At 40.6% G+C, this 22,703-nt stretch overlaps 1 protein-coding gene across 3 annotated transcripts in view; it reads left to right on the forward strand.

The window, feature by feature from the left end:
• Positions 1-22,703, forward strand: part of SGCD (sarcoglycan delta) — a 409,144-nt gene that overhangs the window by 172,163 nt on the left and 214,278 nt on the right. For all 3 annotated transcript variants that reach the window (XM_019924818.3, XM_073802750.1, XM_073802751.1), the window contains one exon: positions 15,377-15,478. In XM_019924818.3, the coding sequence (XP_019780377.1) occupies positions 15,377-15,478 (102 nt within the window). The remainder of the gene's footprint in view (positions 1-15,376; positions 15,479-22,703) is intronic.

Here is a 22,703-nt window from a genome sequence, read left to right on the forward strand (position 1 = left end):
CCCCTTAAGATTTGATGATTTAATTCTTTACAGTTGAAATTATTAAAGTACTTTCTTGACCAGAGAGGAAGGCAGACTCAGTTTTGGCAAACCCTAAAACATCCTTCCTCCTTTCCTTTCCTCCTGGATTACTAGCTTTAAGATGTTGGGTGAGCTCTAATCCTTCACTTTGTACTAGGAACTGTATGAGACAAACATAGTGGCAGACTCCTTTAGCTTCTTCATAACTGCCCCTTATCTCCTTCATTCTCCATCCTCTTGACACTGGCAGCTCCATTATTGACCCTCTTTCTCCTCCTCTTACCGAAGCCTCTCCAAACATATCAAATCAAGTAAGTGAAATTGTGTGTTGAAGAGTCTGGCTGCCATAGGAAATCAGAGAAGGCAGTCAGGAAAAGGAAGGAAGGAGGGGATGGATGTGGGAGCCAAGGGATTGGGTGATGCATGGTTCAGTATAGGGTGGTGTTGAGTATTTACAGTGTTCCAGGCTCTGTGATTAAGCATATCAAATACACACACACAGTCCTGAAGGAGGGATAACGTGATCCTCATTATACAGATGTAAAAAGTTCAGGGAAGGTCTGTTGACTAATAAGTGGTGGGACCTGAACTCAACAGTGGGTCTTTCTGATTCTAAAACTCATGGTCTTGATCACTGTGATCTCTGAATCTGTCTAGGCAAAGAAACTGGGGAGTACATTCCAAGAAAAAAAATGATTTAAGTTGTATAAAGATCACAGAATCTATTATCAGCAAGTTGTTTTTTAAGAAAAAGTTTGAAATTAATTTGAGGTAGCGAATTCATCAAAGTTGTGTCTAGTCCTTTCATGGATGTCTTGTTGGAATTTATCTAATTAAAATATGAGTTCCCAACATTCCTTCCTTAATACATCCTTTGGCACTGATCAGATAAAGAATAAATATCCAGACTCCTTAGTAGCATCTTCTGCAAGATCTGGTCCCTTCCAACCTGTGTGGATTCAGTTCCTACTTCTCTCCATCTTATGTAGAGGTAAGTATGACTCCACCAGAGTCATAGTGGCTTTCTTGGTGTTCCTCAAATGTGCCAGTCTCATTCTCTCTATCCTCAGATCTTCCCATGGCTGGCTCCCTCGCTTCATTTGGGTTTCTTCTCAGAGACATCTTCTTGGACCTCCTATCGAAAATTTGCATTCCCCTCCCTCCTCACCCTCTACTCTCTTTGCTGCCTCTTTCCTCTTCACAGTACTTCATAGCTCTGGCTTGTGTAATCCTCTGAGTAAAAAAAAAAAAAGTGCAGCCTTTGTTGACTGAGCAGACAGGATTCTCTGAGCGTTCAGCGATTGCCTATGCTGTATTCAGTTGTTCCACTGTTTTGAGAACACGTACATGAAACGTGGGAAGAATATTAGGCCTGAGGGGTGCACGCAAGGGAAGTAGCCAGAGACACCATCCCTGGATGACTGCTGCTTCTCCTTAGTTTAAAGTAAAGGGTAATTGTGGAAACTGGCCACATATCTGGAAGACTAGGAATACATCCGCTGCCATCCTTTGGAAGGCTAATTCGGACATCAAAGCTTGAACAGAAGGGCCAAATTGATAGGTAACACAGCTCTAGTGCCGGGACAGCACGTATTAGCCTTCCTGTTTCTGAACTTATCCCTCGAAAGCTTTCTCACAAGTATCAAAAAGGCACTGGACCCTTTGAAGCTATAACTTGAAGTCTCATAAAAGACACCGTCGTGTACAACTGACAACTTGTCCTAATGAAAATAGAGGGAAGGCAGTACAGGTAGCTCCCTCAGGGTGTATACCCTGGTGAAAGGATCTATTTTGGAAGAGATTTTCACAGCATGTGGATTTTGTTTTTGCTTCTGTTTTTGCGGTACGCAGGCCTCTCACTGTTGTGGCCTCTCCTATTGCGGAGCACAGGCTCCGGACGCACAGGCTCAGCGGCCATGGCTCACGGGCGCAGCCGCTCCGCGGCGTGTGGGATCTTCCCGGACCGGGGCACGAACCCGTGTCCCCTGCATCGGCAGGCGGACTCTCAACCACTGCGCCACCAGGGGAGCCCACAGCATGTGTTTTTGATATCGCTCAGGCCAGTGTCTTAATCAGGCTTTACTGGCGGGGAGTGCTCACGGAGCAGCAGGGATTGCCGCGCTAGGCATTTAATCTGAGTGCTTGACGTAGGTCTAATCATATTTCACTTATTTTCCTTTATGTGTCTGCTTAAGATAAATGAGTCCCCTCCTTTATCAACAGTAGCTCAGGCTTCATAAGCTCACATTTTTCACCTGGGACAGGGGATGTAGCAACTGGTACTTGATTATCCATCTCTCATTTTCTTCCCGTCAGTCGATAAATTCTCTGACGATGTCTCTTTTTAAAGGTTCCTTACCAGTTTCTGTTTCAGAACAGTGTGCTGGCATTGGTTTTTATGCCTAAATCCTCCCTGAATCTGGGTGTACATTTGGAGTGATTTGTAAGAGTTTTTGCAAGAATGTCTTTAGCAAAACTGCAAGTCACACAAGACACGCTAATTGCAGCCTCTCTGGGTTGTGGGCACTGGTTCCCAGTGACAGCTGTGATTTGTTGTCTAGAGAGCATCCCCTTCCTGTGCCTCATAGAATAAGACTTTTTAAAGTGGACAAGACCTTAATGATCATACTGTCCATCTACCCATCATGAAGTGGGAGGAAACAGATGCAGAACAGCTAGGCTTATCCACGTCTGCACTGAGGACTAGTGGAAGGGTCAAGGCTAAGCCCAAGTGCTGTGCTCTTCTCACGATTCCATGGAATGTGCTTACATTTCCTTGTAAACATTCTTTAAGGATAATCTTTACCCCATGTCTCCAGGTACACAGCAATCCCCATGTTGATCTCGCTGTTTTCCTAGATGGCCAGCAAGCACAGTACTAACCTGGGTGAGTGCTACCCAGGGCTTATTGACTTTTCAGCCAGACTTGACTTCATTTGTAATCTTACTTGCAGTTCTTGACAGCTGACAGAAGAGTTTTTATCTAGTCAGTCAAAATTTACTGTCTACCTACTCTGTGTCAGGGATTATGACAGGTAATTGGGATCATAAGACAGCTAAGGTAGTATTCCTGCTGCTAGAAGCTTGCAATCTAGAGAGAGAGGGAGAAAAAAATAATAAGAGAGCATGGTGGAGCATGCCCTGGCTATTACAGCATCTGCTCCGAATTGACTTATGCCCACATTTCAGAAGCTACAGCATATCTCGTGGCCAAACCCCTCATAAGCGTGTTGGGAAATATAGTCATACATGTGCCCGAAGACAGAGAGAGCAGCAGAGTGTTCAAAGCGGTGTCTGCTCTGTCAGCCTGTATCCCTCATTGACTTCACCATTAAACTTCTGTGGACATGTAGCTTGAATGAGAAAGAAATCTTTATAATTTGAAGCCACTGGGATTTTGTTGTTGTTACCGTGGTATAACCTAACCTCTTTTGATGGATACACAGGAATTGTCTGATTTAATCCTCTATTTAGAAGGTACAGTTATCTTCTAAGTGTTCATATAAGGGGACTGAGACTTAGAAAGGGTACCAGCAAATTAAGTGGTCAAGCCAGAATTCTAACTACGCACTCTGATTGTAGAATTCATATTCTTAGCCAGTGTACCATCATGCTGTGTGTGTGTATCTGTGTGTTCCAGTTACTGAGGAAAGGTAGTTTCTAAAGGATTGAGGAATATCAAGGAAGACTTCTCAAAGAAACTGAGAGATATGCCTTAAAGGACAAGTAGGAATAAAATCATTTAGAAATAAAGAGAATTAGGCTTATTCCCTGTGTGTATGTGTGGGGGAGGAATTCCCCCTCTTGGGCCAACTGACTCATCCCCAGGAAAATTATAGAGCAAAGAATGCCCATTCATATATTACTACTGGCATCCAGGAAATAGAGAATGCTTCAAATACCATGGCCTTGGATCTATAAATCATTAAAAGCAACTTTATGAGATGTTATAAAACGTAAGTGAGAAATCACAATTCTCACCCACTGAGGCAGCAAAGCAATCTGACAAGATACATGTGTCTTATATCCCCCCCGTTTCTCACACCCACAGACACACACACACACACACACACACACACACACACACACACGCTCTATTCTAACCAATCTTTGAGCTTTAGCTTTGTGACAACTGGGAAGTAATAAGAAGAAGAAAGAAAAACTATATAAGTTGACATCAGTGGTAAAAGGATGAACATATGAATAAAGTTGAGATTATATAACAAGTGACACGAAGGATCAGAAGCTGTGACCCAGACACTGAGTGTTCATCTGGTCCTTACTGTTGTATTGTCACCCAGCTCTGATGATGGCCCGATTTTTAATGCTCCCTGGAAAAGATGAGTAGTTACCTTCCTAGACTATCCCTCAGTGTAGTTGACTTGATCACAAAAGACTTCCTGGGTCTAACGCAGCTCTGTCTTCCCTCACACTACTCCTCCTTCCCCAGGCATGGTCCTTGATGGGAACAGAACGCTTGCCAGCATCCTCCTCTTATCACTCCACACCAGGTATGGACAAATAATAGAGTTGTCTCTTACCAGGTCCCTCTCAAACCTGCTACCTCTTCCCCCAGCACACATCTCTGAACCCATCGTCTTTACTGATTTCAGGAATTCCAAAGCACATAATGTCATGTCTCCTGAACTGGATTTCTCTTTTTGGGGAACATTACTGCATGTCTATTACTGTTTTTTTTAAAAAACAAACCTGTTAAGGTTAAATTTACACACTTTAAGATTCACACTTGTAAGTGTGATTTCACTGATTTTTTGGTAGATTTACTGGTTTGGCCACTGTCACCACATTCCAACTTTGGAGCAGTTCTGTCATCTCAGTAAAATTCCTTAGGCCTTTTTACAGTCACTCCTCACTCCTAATCCAAGACTACCACTAATCTACTTTCTGCCTCTATCAATTTGCCTCGCTGGACATTATACATAAGCAGACTCATACAATAGTGGCTTTTTGTGTCTGGCTTCGTTCACTTAGCATAATGTTTTTGAGGTTTATCTGTGTTGCAGCATGGATCATTTTGTTTCGTTTTTATTGCTAAATAGTACTCCATTGCACAGATATAGAATATTTTATATATTCATCAGTTGGTGGGTATCTGGGTTGTTTCTGCTTTTTGGCTGTTAAGAATGTTGCTATAACGGACACTTATGTTCAAGTCTTTGTGTGAGCATAGGTTTTTATTTATCTTGAGCAGATAGCTAAGAGTGGAGTTTCTGAGTCATATGGTAACTCTGTGTTTAACTTTTCAACAGTCAAACCCTTTCTCAAAATGCCTGCACCACACTGTGTTCCCAGTAGTGCTATATGAGAGTTCCTGTATCTCCACATCCTTGCCACTGTGTGTGTTACTCATGTTTTGTCCTTTAGATGAGAAGCTCCTAGAAGGCAGGGATTCTATCTTCATTCCTTGTCACTTCACATTTAACACAGGGCTGGGCAAACAGTTGTAGCTTAACTGTGCAGCATGGAGTGTGGTAGTGAAGGACTTAAGTTTTGCAGTTAGACCATCGGGGTGTCCGAACAGCAATTTTCTCAACTGTGGAATGGGGCTACCAGTGCCTACCCTCTAGAGTTATCATGAGGATTCATGGATGTGTCAGTCAAGTGCTCTGCCTAGTGGTTATGGAAATGGTAGCTTTATTATTGTTTTTAATTTGCATTAAGTTACACTTTCTGAACAATCTCTAGCTTATTGCTTTTTTGCTCTTACACTCAGACACTTAGTTATAGTTAGTGTACTTGGCCCGGAAGGTTGAATAATGAGTGATGCACTATCCCTCACCTCAAGGAATTTGAACTCGAGAGGAAGGACACAGATGTCAATGGACCGTTGTACTGCCATGTGATAAATGCTATGACAGAGGTGCTCGTAAAGTGTGAGGGCACCTCAGAGAAGGACCCCAGACCCATAAAAGACATCTGACCAGAACCAAAGGACCGGAGAAAGGGCCAGAAAAGTTGGGAAGAGCATTGCTGGCCAAGGGAGGGACATTTGTGAAGACTCAAAATGGGAAAGAATTTGGGGAAACTGCTAGCCTGCTTTGTGACAGAGTGAAGGGAGACTGACAAGAAATGAGGCTGGAGAAGTGGCAGGTGCCAGGTGAAGAAGGTGTTAAATATTACATTAAGGAGGTTGCTCTTTACCTGTGCTGCTACCATGCTGAGAAGCTACAGAGACGATGGTTCAATATGGGAATGGCAAAGGTGCCCATTTATAGATTAAAGACCTTTAATATAGAAAAGTTGGAGCAGTCTCAAAATCTATAACATTCTGGTGGAATATTTCTCAACTTTTTTTTCATTATTGCCACCCCTTCCCCTGAGAGCATTTTTAGAACATTTTTCCCCTAATTGTTCCACACCCCTGCCATGAAATTTTAATTCTACAAATATGCTGTGTATGTACTCTATACATAAGCATACTTGTGCTTTATACACAAAAAGAGTACGATTTTTTTTCACCCTCCCCCAATCACCAGTTTTCACCCGTGGGGGACTGTATCACCCTGGTTGAGAACACTTGCTGTAATATTTTGGCATCTGCTCAAGGGCTGGATCTAGGTTTTAACATCTTTGTAATTCCCACAGTACACCTTTCAAAATGCAGCTTTATTTGGAATGAAGACATTCTAACACTTCACAAGTATTTGCTGAGCACGTACTATGAGCCAAGCAATGTTGTAGGAACTGAGAGTATAGCCAACAAAAATCCCATCCCTTCTGAAGCTTGCCTGCTAAAGCAATCTGTGTATAGATACAATTGTTTCACTCTGATCAAAATCAAGTAATGCCTTCCGTTGAAACTGCTCCAGCAAGAGCTCATGTTGAGACCTGCTTACTAAAATAGAACCTGGCATTACTTCAAGCTTGAAAATATGCTGATGGAATTAAAAACCTGTTCCATGCTGATGCAGCAGGAAAATGAAAGGAGGAAGAAATAACACTTTCTTTAAATGAGCATAATACTCATTCTCAGCCCTTATCCCACAAGGGCCAGCAGGGCATCCCACAGCACTCAGGATTTTTTGGACACCTCAGTGTTTTGCCCAGCACTAATGGGAAGGCCCTTGGGAGCAGTAGTCACTGTCATTTATTGGCAATGGCTGGGAGATCTGTGGTCTCTTTAGGTCTAGAAAAGGGATCTCTCTGCCACTCCTGGAAAGGAAAAATTTGGAGAGGCTGGAGCCCTGCAGCCATTTCTCTCTGTGGTCCTAACCCCTCCTAGGGACACTGGCAGGGCAATAGTCTCTAGAACTCATGGTAACCGCAGATCTCTTGTGCATCCCCAGTTGAAATGTACCTCCTCTTCTTCTTGACTTCCTGCCCAACATGCCTGGCACAGTCCATTTAATGAGAGTTACCTTTTACAAAAGATAAGAAACCTCATGGCTTTCAGGCTGCCTCTGCTGCTTTGCTCTCAAAATCTCTAAGCCACAAAGCCCAAAAACCTATTTGAAACGGTGATGGAAGGGGCTGGGGTCCGGCCTGAGAGATATGAAGAAAGAAACAAATTAATATTTCAGTCTATCGTCCTGCCACTCTGAAATCTCTATTTATTCTAGACTCATCTTGCAGGAAACTGGCCATTTGAACCAACCAACCAGACAGTCTGGGCCAGATAAAGAGCAAATGTCATCATCCTTGGACCAGCCCAGAGTGTGGAATTCCCTAGATTCCACCCACCTCTGCCCCTGCCCCCAGGCCCTGTCTCCCCCAGAAGACCTTACAGGGGACCCCTCTAACTTTGGCCTTGCAAAATAATGGGATTTGCTCCTTGTATGTCTGTGAAAACTCCTGTGTGCTGGGCTGGGGGTAGGCACTATACAGGACAGCAGAGATCCTGCCCTCACTGGGATGACAGTGGGTCCCTGGTTTCCCACTTGTGTCCCAAGTGTACTTTGTAGACTTTGGGACCATTGGCTGAACAGTGCTGGCTCAGTCAAGCCAGCTAGCCAGCTGCTAGAATCTTCATGCTTGCCTTGAAGAGTAAAGTGTTACCGTTTGAAGAGAAAAAAAATGGTCTATTTCTTTCTAATTACCTTGGGAATGACTGTGAATCTTCTAAATGCCTCTTCTGCATCTTACTGGGAGGGAAGTTTCAAAACTGACCTAAAACTCCTATCTTAATAATACCCACAGCTTCTTATGCACTTAAAGGTGGAATGGTTTCAAATAAGGCTGTTCTCAAGCTGTTTCAATGTGAATACAATCCAGTGTGATTGTTCCAGAGCTGTAAAAGAGATTCTAAGGTGAGAACATATTTAGTTGGCTACTCTAGTCTGCATTATATTATATTTTGGAAATAGAGGCTAATCATAATAATTGACAGTATTTGAAAGACCTTTCCCACCACATACCCTGGGCAGACCTAGGGGCTGGGACGGAAAGTGGAAAAGTGAAGTGATGAGGCACAAGAGTGGGAAGAGTCTATAAATGGAAGAAATGAAAGGCATTTGGTAAATTGGTAGTGAGTTTCTTAAAAAAATGGTTTTGAAGCAAAGGTTAAATTACTATTACAAAGGAGTTAATTGACTGTTGGATTAGATGAGCATTTCTCAAATGTTGCTGCTTGTATCGCCTTGACTATTATTTGGCTATCTGCCACCTGTGTTACAAACAGCTCAGAGGACGGGCTGGAGGGACCGTCCCTCTTTCTCCCTCTCCATGGCTCACAGCACGTACTTACGCACACAGTCAGCTTTCCAGAAATAGCAGGTGATTCATTCTGCTCATGGTCCTGGGCATGGGAGGCAGTTGGGTTATAATAAAAAGCCTTTAGACTCTGGGAAGGTGGAACAAAGGTGTTTGACCATAAGAATGGATGACGTTAGTCTTGGCGTTAGAGATCACCCTCTCTGTAATCGCTGAGCACACTGACCAAATAAGTGAAAATCAAAGTGGCATTAAGAAATACAGCAGGTAGCTTAAATATATTATTTTTGCATACATTAGATTGGGTTAGAATAATGAGTAAGAGTATATAGTCTGAATTAGAAAGTGTTGGGTTTAAATTCCTGATTCTGTCATTAACTAGCTGTATAATTGAGTTACTTACCAGTAAATTTTCTCATGTGTAAAATAAGGAAAATAATGAGTATCTCATAGGGTCATTGAGGAGATGACATGAGATAATATAAGTATAGCAGTATATGACATAGTTTAGATTTTTGATAAAGGTTGATTTTTAAAATAAATCAGCGAAAATGTTTTATAACTTTTTAAAATATAAAAGGTGATTATAGAAAATTATAAAGTACAGATAAAGCAAAAAGAAGAAAATAAAAAGCACTCATATTTTAGGCATGCAAAAATAGTTAACCTTAACATTTAAGATTATGTTTTTATAGAATTTTTCTCCTAGGACATTTCCTTTAGAATTTTTCCTGTTAAGTGCATGTATGATTGTAGGTGAGTATGTATATGAATATGTATATATAGTTGTGTAAGAGTGCCATGACATATACATATATATTCATTTGTTAATTATTTTTTTCACTTAATAGTGGATTATGACTATTCACCTATGTTCTTAAATGTTCCTCTGCAAAAGCTACATCATATTCCATTATAGCATATTTACCCTTTCTACATGAAACTTTTAGTTCCTAAGTTTTCATGTTTTTTTATTTTATAAAATGACACGGTGATGAACAACTCTATAGGCAGATACTTCCACGTTTATATGATTATTTCCTTATGATTAAATTCAAGAAGTAGCATGGGAGTTTCAGTAACGATAAAAAAAATGAGATGAAAGCATGAAAAGCACAGAGTATGGTACGTAATCAGCACATAGTAGGTCATCAATAAATACTAAGAATAGGGGATTCATGTGTGTACTGTAAGAGGGGAAGGAGATTTATTTGAAATCAGGTTGCTAATTACCCCAAATATAATCTTTTATTTAAAAATATTTAGGGGTTCTTGTTTGTTTGATAAACACACATCACAAAAAATAAACCAGTTTAGTTTACTTATAGATGTAAGTAGGATGTGTTTCTGTTACGGAGTCCAAGCGTGTACTGCCACCACACGACAGGCCAAGAAATTGAGAGAGGAGTTGTTGGGGCAAGGAATAGTGACTTTATTTGGAAAGCCAGTCACAGAGTGGACTAGCATCCCAAAGAACCCTCTTACCTGAGTTAAAATGCAAGCTTAGGGCTTCCCTGGTGGCGCAGTGGTTGAGAGTCCGCCTGCCGATGCAGGGGACACGGGTTCATGCCCTGGTCCGGGAAGATCCCACATGCTGCGGAGCGGCTGGGCCCGTGAGCCATGGCTGCTGAGCCTGCGCGTCCGGAGCCTGTGCTCCGCAACGGGAGAGGCCACAACAGTGAGAGGCCCGCGTACCACAAAAAAAAAAAAAAAAAAAAAGCAAGCTTATTTTATACTAAAAGAGAAGGGAGTGTGACTGCTTGTTGCAAACTTTTTGATGTAGGAATCCTTTGTTCTTGCAGCTGTCCATGTGGTTCTGGTCACAATGTTCCTATAAACCTCTATCAAGACAATTGTTATTTTCTGTTCTGCAGCTTTTTATCTTTATATGAATGGAAAAGTGTTATAGCTTTAGAGATCAGAGCCTTGAGAATGGGCTATCCCATATATTTCCGGCTATAGGCAACATTGTTTTACAAAGGTGCAGAGCCAGCAGGACTAAGCACAGGCAACAGAGCACAAGGGTTAGAGCTAAAGGAATAGATTCAATATGGAGTCAGGTTTGTTCTTCTCTGTTACATTTCTGTGAAAAGATCTGCTGGTCCAACTAATGGAAATCATCAAGAATAACCCAAAACATAATAATTGATATTGCCTTTGTGTGTGGGGGTTGCTGGGTGAATATTTTTCCCACTCTTGTGGGTACTGCCTGCTGCTAGTGTGATATGGACATGCCCTCCAGCATACTGCCCCTGACACTAGGTTTCAATGCCCAGTTTAGGGTTCTCTTGGCAGAAATGTCCCCACAAGTAACAAAAATAGAAATATATAGATGGCCTGCTATCCATGAAACAACAATATTGACTGGAAAGTTCTCTTCTCATCCATAGGCTGAAGTGCTGTTATAAAGGAAAAATGGAGGAAAATGCTCATTCTCCACTTGGTCATTCAAAGCCCCTCCCCTGCGCCAGCCATGTTGTGTCTGTACTGAATGTATTGAGGTACAGAGCACATGGCAGTGCTGGAGAGAAGACATGATAGACTCAAGTGAGAAGCTTCAGGAGTCTGAGAAAATGTAGTTTAGTGAAATAGGCTGGGTGAAAACTGTGGTGAGCTGGAGAGCATATGGTTCAGGGTGCTCTCAGGGTGCTACTTACCTCCAGCCAATGGGGGCCACGTGAGAAGGCAGGCTCAGACTGGCCGTGGCTTTCAGTTGTCATGAGATGCTGAAAGCCTGGATTTTTCATTCAGATCTTTTCAGTTTCAAATGTTTTGGGGAAAATGTAGGAATAAATTTTTAAATGTATTTTAAATATTTATTATATTTTATATTGCTCTATATATTTATATATGTTTTAAATCATATCTATATACACACACATATATATAATATATGATTCATTTAATTACACTGAGTCCCCAGCTTGCTGACTGCAGATCTGGGGTTTTGTCAGCCTCCCTAATTTCCTAAGCCACTTCCGTAAAATGAATGAATAAATGTGTGTGCATGCATGTGTGTGTACATACATACATACATACACACACAGACATATTATTAGCTCTGTTTCTCTGGAGAACCCTTACTGATAAAGATACATATGCACACGCACACACACACACACACACACACCCTTATTTGGAGAAGAAAAAACATGGGGATGGGACTTCCCTGGTGGCGCAGCGGTTAAGAATCCTCCTGCCAGTGCAGGGGACCCAGGTTCGAGCCCTGGTCAAGGAAGATCCCACATGCCACGGAGCGACTAAGCCCGTGCGCCACAACTACTGAGCCTGCGCTCTAGAGCCCGCAAGCCACAACTACTGAGCCCACGCACCACAACTACTGAAGCCCACGTGCCTAGAGCCCGTGCTCTGCAACAAGAGAAGCCACCACGATGAGAAGCACACACACCACAACGAAGAGCAGCCCCCGCTCGCCACAACTAGAGAAAGCCCGCACACAGCAACGAAGACCCAAAAATTAAATTAATTAATTTTTTAAAAAACATGGGGAAACAAGGACAGAATCTAGACTTAGTTGAATATATCTCGTTTTATAGATTTGACTTTGGTTCCATCTAAATAGTTTGCAAACTTATAACAAAACATAAGACTTTAAAAAAGGAGTCATGAAACACTGAAGTGGGGGGGAGGGGGGCGGATGAAACAATTGAACCTAACTGGACATGAGGTTGGTGGCATGACCATTCAGAACAGAATTATTTCAAATGACTTTAAAACTCAGCTATTTGACTATACCTTCCAAATAGTACATACTCAAGGTTCTTTTTTAAAGACAAATTTTAAATTGTTTTTCTTAATCATACTGTTAGTATGGTAGTGGCATTGGTTTTTCTGACACTGCTATTTGTGTCTTGTGGGTTAAATCAAATGAGTAGTCATATTGGTGTTATTAAAAACGGATTTTTTGGTATGGAAGAAAGGTAATAACATTGTAAGATCCATGAGGCTAAATGAAAACCTTCAAGACCTGAGTTTGAATTGAAATTTCATGTGAACTTATGGTATATTCCATTTAAAACATATATACAATTTATTTTCTAGCTCTGTTCACATAAACAAGGGCCAGTCCAGTAGCAAGGAGCACCCAAAGCTCTCAGCTTGTGGTCTCTAAGTATCATTTCCCACTAAAATGAACCCAAGTTCTTATAAGAAATGGCTAGTTCCAGGCCTGGGGCAGGACATGTGTAAGATAACCCTGGAACATCTTGTCATGCCAGAAGCAAGAGGGCCGTTAAAGACTACTGGGTCATAATAAAAGGACTTGAAGAGGCCCCCACTGAGCAGGAATAGAACAGTTAGAACTTCAATAGGAATAAAAACTGCACTGGAATGAACAAATCAAAATGTTCATAATGATATTTTTAAAAATAAAAACCTCATGGGTTATCTTTGGAGAATATTAGGTAACCAGTTCAATATGTTGAAGACCAAGTCTTCAACTTGGTCTACGTCCAGACCAAGTGCTCGAGTTGCTGCCTGCACTTTACTTCCTCTGATAAAGTGTTCTCCCATCCCCCCAACAACAACAACAACAAAAAAAGGGCTTCCCTGGTAGCGCAGTGGTTAAGAATCTGCCTGCCAATGCAGGGGATTTGGGTTCAAGCCCTGGTCTGGAAAGATCCCACATGCCGCAGAGTAGCTAAGCCCAAGCGCCACAACTACTGAGCCTGCGCTCTAGAGCCCGCAAGCCACAACTACCGAAGCCCGCGCACCTAGAGCCCGTGCTCCACAACAAGAGAAGCCACAGCGATGAGAAGCCCGCGCACCACAACAAAGAGCAGCCCCCGCTCAAGGCAACTAGGGAAATCCCACTCACAGCAACAAAGACCCAAAGACCCTTTATTAATCAATAAAGGAGGAAAAATCAAGCATCTATCAAGTTCCTATATAAACTGTAGTTTAGGGTAAACATATAGTTGATGACATGCAATTTCTCTTGATAGAATATCCTAGCTAATAAATTAAGAAGAAATAATTATTTTATCACCAGTTTGAAATCTCTAGTGAAATAACAGATCCTCTAGGCAGAGATAACCAGTGGCTGATGACATCACAGCAAAAGATGTTCCGTGCATCCTGATCGAGCATGTGGTAGACAGAAAAATGCCCCCTACTCCAAAAACATCAATGTCCTCTTCTCAGAACCCGTGAATATGTTACATTACTTGGCAAAGGGAAATTAAGGTTATGATGGAATAATGGTTGCTAATCAGGTGATCTTAAAATAGAGAGATTATCTTGGTGTTCCCAGTGAAATTTAAGGGTCCTTAAAAGTGAAAGAGGGAGGCAGATGGTTCATTGTCAGAGTGACTGGATGTGAGAAAGGTTCAACCAACCATTGCTGCCTTGAATATGGAAGGCGCCACAAGCCCAGGAATGTGGGCAGCCTCTAGAAGCCAGAAAATGTCAAGAAATAGGTTCTGCCTTGGAGTGTAGCAGCCCTGCTGGCACCTTGATTTTCCCCCTTTGAGCCCTGGGTCTGACTTCTAACATACAGATAATAAACTTGTGCTGTCTTAAGCTGTTGAGTTTGTGGTTATTTGTGATGGTAGCAATAGAAAACTAATATATTCCATTCTAGGATGTATTCTTTCTAGAAAACTGAGCCTGAATCTTATCAAGCTTCTTGATCTGTTGACTTACACAAAATACAGGGGACAGAGAACACGTGACATGAAATTATGGGAATGTTCAGCAAATCTAAACTGTGGGAAGTGCTATTGGAAAAATGATGTTTTATTTATCAAATAAAGCGTGTTTATGTGTGTGGATGTGTGAGAGAGAAATTGACTGAGGAGATTTAAGGAGATGACCTACCATTTTACGTATCAACCAGTTGCAATAGGGAACTTGATTCAAACAAGCAGATATAAAGAGAAAAATATTGAGATTCGAACATTGACACTGGGTATTTGATAATATTTATTAACTATTTTATTTATTTTTTTGGTGTGGTAATGGCATTATGGTTATATTTAACCAAAGGAGATGGGTGTAGTAGCTATAGTAAATAAGAGTAGCCATAAATTGATAATTGTTAAAGATGAATGACAACTACTTAGGTGTTTGCTATTCTTTCTATTTTCATATCCTTTGGTATGTATTTTAATATTTGCATAATAAAATATTAATAAAAATATTAGTAAATAATTTGGCTCCTTAAATGTTTTATGAGCCAAAGACACCATGTCCAAAGGTTGAATTAGACCAACAGACTACCAGTTTGTCATTTCTGCATAGTTTCAGAAATGACATAGTTTCAGATCTTTTACTTTAACCTGGGAGATCATCTTTTTCTCTTTTCCCCGCTCATCTCCTGCCTCCAGTCTCTCGCCACTCCCTAGTCAAAAGGGCCTCCTTCATCTGTGCTAGTGAATGACTAGAGGGCATTACTTACATTTTGCTTCTTTGGAGAATTTGCTCAGTTTTCCAAGATTGCTTGGAATAGATTTTCTCAGAATAAGTGAACAAAGAGGATAATATTCATAATCACACTGAAAAATGCCTCCTAGTATATCATGTCTTCATTGGGAGCCCCCTCATTCTACCTTCTCAAAAAAGAAAAAAAGAAGGCAATAATTTTGTTTCAATTTTTGAAAACCTAAGGTATTTTGAAATTTGGGCTAATCGAATTTTCCATGTTATCTCTGTGCCTCTCTTTCAGGATGGAATGGGAAACTTGAGAATCACAGAAAAAGGTCTAAAGCTAGAAGGAGACTCCGAATTCTTGCAACCTCTTTACGCCAAAGAAATCCAGTCCCGACCAGTAAGTTTCTGTTGCAAGAAGAAGGAATTGTTCTTTCTCTGAAATCTAAATCTGGGGGAAATTGTCTTGCTGTTGGCTGAGTACAGCAGGTTGGGGGCAGGGGTGGCAATGCGGGTAAGTGAGATGCTTTGGAATATGAAACCTTGAGTGTCATCACCACCGTGGTACTGTAGCAAATGAGATGACCTCTCTGAGCCTCTTTCCATCCGTGCCAAATAGAAGGTGATAACCTTTATTAACAAACTTTCTAGATTGTGCTGCAAAGAAAACAAGAAAATAAATGCGGAAATGCCTTCAGTACTATACAAATCCAAGAAACTCTTGCTATTGCTTTTAATTGTCAAGTAGTTCGAAGGCATCTTTAGAAATAGTCCTAAAGAGCTAGAAATTTCTTTTTTATGAAGACTTTGGACAATGTAGCCCAGGTTGATTAGAATCAATTTAATATATTACAACTATGCTCAGAATGGTATCTAAATGATCACAGTAGAGTGTGTGCTCTGCCCCATGCTCTTTGCTGCTTTGATGGGTTATCATTATCTAATATAATTCATAGATTAGTCCACTGGGGTGGTGATTATTGTTGCCTTCATTTTACACATCGAAGAACAGAGGCTTAGAGAAGTAGTTTGTCCAAAACCACATTCTTATGAATCAGTAGAGCAAGGATTTCAACTCAGGAAATCCAATTCTAAAGCTTCTCTGTTAACCCACAGCCTCCTACCAAAGCTCCTTCTCTCATTCTGTTGTTTTTTTTTAAAGTCATGATGGAAGTGATTCCTAGACGCCTTGATTTTATTAACCAGTATTATCAAAATTAATTTTTGTTTTTGAGTATATTTTTGGGTTGGTTGTTCTTTGGCTTTCAATTTTGCTTTTTGGTGGGGTGGTGAAGTATGCTGGTTGAAAAGTATTATTAATGTATTTGCTCTGCCTGGGACTGGTTCGCGTCCACCTGTGAGCAAAGAATAACATGGAAGTTCCCCAAAGCATCATTTCTATTGTGTGCATCGATTAATGCAATTAATGAAATTCAGCAACTTGATGCAGTGGGTAATTTTATCTGAGTGCTATCTAAACTACTGAATTGCATGAAACTGAGTGCAACTACTGAATTGCCAATAAGTTTACTTTCTTCTGTGCCTGGTGAAAGGGAGGGAGACATGATGTTAAAATCAGCAAGAAGAGCAAATTATTTCAGCTACCCAATCAGTGATTATGAAATTTAATAGGGAACCCGTAGCATATTGGCTTAAAGTACCAAGACTATTATTGTAAACTAGTATTAAACTAGTTTATCTCACTAATTTGGACTGGTCATTTCTTTCTTATGGTGTTGGATCTTTCTCCGTAAATATTTTCAGCTTTTATTTTTCTTCTTTTATATAATTCTTTAAAAATGTAAAACCCATTTTTATCTCAAGGGCCACAGAAAAATAGGCTGCAGGCTGTAGTTTGCCAACCCCTCTAACCTATATTAGCGATATTTCCATAAGTGTGTAAATGCTCAGGCTAGATTTCATGTGGTACAAGAGAGCAGATTTTAAGATCAGGGGTAGAATAGTTGATATGTGTTAAGTAAAATATCCCGAAATACGTTTCCTTGGTGGAGAATCATAGTCATATAAAGGAATTGAGACACGTGTCTTAGAAGACTTGAAAAAGGGTACCTGGTATATCTCTTAGGCCCATATGCAGGAATTGGACTCTTAGAAAATATGTCAGCCAGCCTATCTGAAAATCAGTAGTCATCTGATCCCAAGTCAAAGATACACTTGATTAGAAGCTTAAAAAGTAATGATGATCATGAAAAACTTACTTTAATATCGAAAAAGCAGTGAGTTAAATCCAAGGCTTTCAAATCCTTGTTTAAAGAAAATTGAAGGGTTAAAATTCACTATTTTTTCATTGTTCTTCAGAAAGTATTTTTCCTTGCAAAAAATAAATGGCAAATGCGTAAAGCTTTTAGCTTTATATGTTTCTGATAACAAAATAAATGTGTTCTAAATGAAGAAAAGAAGACATGCATATATGCATATATGTTAAAATCCACCAGAAAGTCTTGTGGCCTCTACCTGAAACATGTGCCCATATCCATCCACTCTTCTCCATCACGTCACCCCCCAGTTCAAGCCACCATCCTCTCTCACCTGCACCATTGCTATAACCTCTTCTGTCTCTGCTGCCTTTCACTCTTAGCCGCATCATCCAAATTGTAGGCAAAGTAGCCTCTTCAAATATGAAGTCTCTCCACCCCTTTGCGAAGGATTCTCTGTTAACTTCCCATTATACCTAGAATAAAATCCAAACTTCTCACTAAGGCGAGAGAACAAGATTAGAAGCTAGGGATTTAGTCTGTAGGACTCTCCTTCCCTCAAACACAGGGATTATTGTCTGCTGAACAAAATGGGGGTTATGGGAGCAATGGCGGTAGAGGGAATGATTGGTGAGCAGGTAACCAGTAGAATTTGCCATGCTTCTTGAATATGATGCTTATGAGAACCTCACATGTAGTAGCTTTCTATTCTCTACGCTGGCATCTTCAGCTTACTATTTTGTTGTTGTTGTTGTTTTCTGACGTTACCTGACCATTGCTTACATGCCACCTCTGGAAGACTCTTCTCTGTAGAATTATCTGCACTATCACTTTGCCGTGGATCACAGCTGTTTCTCTTTCATGGGGTGTCTCCTTCTCTTCTTCCCATTGAAAAGACATCAGCGTCCAGTGAACAAGATTACACAGCTCTTCTAAGTGAGGATAACTAATGAAGCAACACTTGACTTCATTTTGGTTTTGTGTTTCATTGATCCGAGAGCAGCTGAGATTGTTTAAGCAATCCACACCATGTTCGATACAGTATCCATTTCATTATTGAAGGTTGCAAACTTGGTAAAGTCACTACAAATTGATTAGTGTGATAGCAATCTCTTAGGAAGATAAATTAATGAGAAGATGTTCATCTCTATAAAAACTCCCATCTGGGAATTGAATGAAAGCCCTGGGCTTCTCTAGCTTTAACTACATGGACGCATAGCTTCTAAGTGGTAAAGTATCATGCCACTCAGGAAATAGATTGAAAACGACACACTAAATTAAATATTCTACTATTACATCCAAAGACCACCCTGTCCCTAGTAATTCTACTTGAATGCGTTAGCACAGAAATTTGTAAAGTTAAGGGATTTAATGCCATAAAACTCTATATTTAAATCCCATGTGGTAGGCATCTTTATACTTGCAAAATACAACTACAGATTTCTGACAGAAACTACTAGTAGATAGATTGAATGCATGAGTGCTAGGAGACCTTTCATCCCAAAATATCATTTTGGACAAAAGTGGCAGATCCCTGCTTCTTCAGAGAGGCATCTTCCCTTGCTTCCCATGATGCTGGAACTAGATGGTGCTTTTGCATAACTTAATGTGAAGTGACAAGAGAAGGGAAAGCAGCATTTATTGAGCACATACTAGTGCCAGACCTGCAGAAATGGGAAAGTTGCACAGTGCATTTATCTCCATACTCCCCTCAAGCTATATATGGGGTGGGTATAGGGGTTCTAGCCCATTGCTGTATTGAACTTAGAAGTTTAGGAGAGAAGAGAGTAGAAAGAAAAGTTGTAGGAGGGGTACAAAAATGAGTTTACTTTAACAGAATAAAACAGAAAATTATTATATAAAATTTAAGGTTATGTCTTTCAAACTTTTTAGTCTATAAAAACTCACATAGTTTAAGATGTTCTACCTATGAAAAAGCTGTGTATAGAATAATGAAATCATATGTAAATGGAGTTCTTAGAAGTTGTCTGTACCAAGAGACAGTATAATACCATGGTCAAGCTCATGTGCTGTATCACTGGATTTGGGTGACAACCAGTGCTACTGTTTGACCAATGAGTGATCTTTGAACAATTTCTTAACTTGGTAAATCTTGTTTTCTTACCTAGGCAACTGAGATGATATTAATACCTATATCACAGGTGGTTGTAAATAAGTAAGATAGTGTTTAAGTGCTTAATACAGAACTTGACATGAAATGAGTGTTCCAGAAATGGCCCTTCCCACTCTCACCCCCATGTCTTGATGACGATGATGTTGACGATGGCAGATGATGATTTGATTTCAAGGACAATACTTTTCACCGTCTACATCATCATCACGTAGTGCACATCTCATCTGATGTTTGAACGTCCTTTGAACCAAATGGTCTTGCATCCTCTTCTTGCATGTCTTCTTAATAATAAACTCACAAACTTAATCATAAACTCAGTGAAAATCTCTTAGGAAACCCATTTCACATTCAATAGCTTTTAGTTTTCAGTTTTTCTTTCACTGAGTTACACTCTTCTAACGTTCAACTTTTTTTCTCATTCTTCTGCTTAAAAATTTTGCTGGCTCTGGCACTCATAGATTACTGGTAGTCTTTCTGAAAAAAATAGTTTTCGATATATCTTAAGTACCTTAAAATGTTTATACCCTTTGATCCAGGAGTGACGTTTTCACTCATTTTATGATAAAAAAAAAAGCAAACTATAATAAAGATTTAAAGATTAGGGCTTCCCTGGTGGCACAGTGGTTGAGAGTCCGCCTGCAGATGCAGGGGACACGGGTTTGTGCCCCGGTCCGGGAAGATCCCACGTGCCGTGGAGCGGCTGGGCCCATGAGCCATGGCCACTGGGCCTGCACGTCCGGAGCCTGTGCTCCGCAACGGGAGAGGCCACAACAGTGAGAGGCCCGCGTACCGCAAAAAAAAAAAAAAAAAAAAGATTAATACACACATATGCCAGTGCTTTATAAACACTAGTCTGAGTGTTGGTTCCTAGAAAAGCCTGAATTCCACCTATAAAATGGATTTTGAGGGTATCCCATTCTGTCAATGTTTATGAAAGTTGAGAAACTGCTGTATGCTTGTTGAAACTCTGAGCTGGTCATTCACACCATGGATTTTCACATTTATGTCTATCATCTCTTTGTTATATTATGGAAAGCTGAGTTTTAAAATTCCATTTTGATTTTAGTATGATGTGAATTGAGACTTATTCTATCAGCCTGAATTAACAAGCCATATCTATTCTGGAAGTTGAAAGTCCCTAAGAATTCAATTAGACCAGTGACTTCATTTAATGTATGGGACCCTCAGGCCCGGAAAGGAGGTTGAACTTACCCAAGTTATGCCCAGCAAAGTCAGAACTGAAATCCAGGATTGCAGTATTTTCTTCCACATCAACACACAGTGTATGTGGTAACTAATTTTCTCATGACACTGTCTTTAGTACGGTAGGTTGAGTTATACATGGCTATTTCCCTCTCATGGGGAATAACTTACTGCAAAGCTTATTAAGTTCCTGAGAGAGTTCACAAGCATTAAAAAAAGGAAACTGGAAACAATAGTGGATAATGCAGGAGGACCAAGCTTAATGATGGCTGACCTAATCACTGAGATGATATTCTCTACTTTATCGAGTTACTGTGAGGGTTAAACGAAGTAATTTACATGACCCACCTTATGCACTGTGAGGTTAACTATTGATATGAAGGCTTATGACAGAAGTTGCAAACTGAATCCGGCCTAAAGATACAGTGTATGTGCCTCACACATTGTTTTCCTTTGAATGTGAATTCGTTTCTAATATTTAAATATCTGAAGATTTGACATTTTAAAAAAATCTATATTTTTTGATTCTCACCAAAAATCCTCCAGAAAATCTGTCCGAGTGGTTTGATATTCATAAGGACTGGAGCCAAGTAGACAGTGCCTCCTTGGGCTGCATATTTGTTCTTCACTGCACCACAGCATCCATCAGTCACCACTGCCTCATACCCCACCTGTGTAGCTTGTTTATATAATGGGCCCCTGAAATCCCTTGGGGGTGCACAGCCCCTGGCTTATGGTATCGAGAACGTATCTATCTCATCATGCAGGAGTCCAGAAATTAGGTTGACTTCTTAGAATTCGTAGTCACTCATGACTCACTTCTCCTCACTTCCTGTGTCTCTCTCTTTTACACCAATTTCTCCTAGTCGTCTGGCTCCTGTGGGTTTTGACTTAGTGTACAAGCTCAATGGCAAGAGATAGCCGTCTCAGAGCTTCTGGAGGCTGAGTTTCTGGCCCACCAGGGTGGGCCTGAGTCTCCTAGAACACGCCTCTTTTTTGTCTTTCTTCCTTTAACCATAACAGAGCACGACTGGGGAAGAAGCAGACAAGGGGAAGAAAGTTGAAGTTTGGGATTGGGCATGAGGCAACATAAAGTAAAGTAGGATAGCAGACAAGCAGAAGTTTCGTCTGAAGAGGCTCCATTGACAATTTAGTCACAACGAGAGGAGCCGTGTCTCTGGTTGGTTTAGAAACCAACCGAAAGCCGTGGTGTCTTCTCCTCAGCTTCAACTCCCAGCTGAACCCACTGCACACAAAACAGTGTTTTCCATGCCACTTGCATGGAACACGAGCATCCTGCTGTCTTTAATTAGGAAGTTAACTGGACCATGAAGTATTGCCCAAGTAAATAAAAGTGATTTGTACTGAGTCAAAGGGGCGCACTAGGCATCTTTGCATTTCTTAGCTCACACATAAATTATGGAGGTTATTAAAAGTTGGAAGAGTCATCTATAAGCCCATCTGTACTGTGAAGCAGATTGCCATTCCTGAAATGTATTTGTCTTTTTACGTGTCATCATTTATCATGGACAACAGGGTGAAGCACTGCTTGCTTTTTTCTTTTTTGTTGTTAAAAAGAAAAAACCAGACGCACAAACTTTGAATAGGCCAGTGTTTAATCCTTTGGTCCTTTTGTTTGTTTATCCTGGGAAACAGAGATAGTGATTCAGAGGTTTTTGGTTGCCTTAGAATTAAAATGGGCTGATGGGGTTTTTGTTCTTTCTTTCATTTTGGAAAAATTGACTGTGTGCGCTTTTCTTGAATGAATATCATGCTGGAAATAGACGAGTTACTGAGGACTTTGGTTAAATCTCAGTTGTAACTCTATCAGCTGGAGTCTTCATAGAAGAGGTAGGTCTGAACTTCACATGAGGTTGAGAATGTCTAATTATATTGTTTGAGGGCCATTGGGCAAGTCGACTGCACCCCACATTTTCTTGTCTGCTGTGGTGACCACAGTTCCACCATTAGAATCTCAGTTATTTGAAGACTCAGAAATTTGTATTCATGCCAGCCCCCTACTGCAAGTACTCCTTCCCCTTATGCACGTAGACATTTCCACAAAGGATCTG

The sequence above is a fragment of the Tursiops truncatus genome, chromosome 3, assembly GCF_011762595.2.
Source record: "Tursiops truncatus isolate mTurTru1 chromosome 3, mTurTru1.mat.Y, whole genome shotgun sequence".
Classification (NCBI taxonomy): domain Eukaryota; kingdom Metazoa; phylum Chordata; class Mammalia; order Artiodactyla; family Delphinidae; genus Tursiops; species Tursiops truncatus.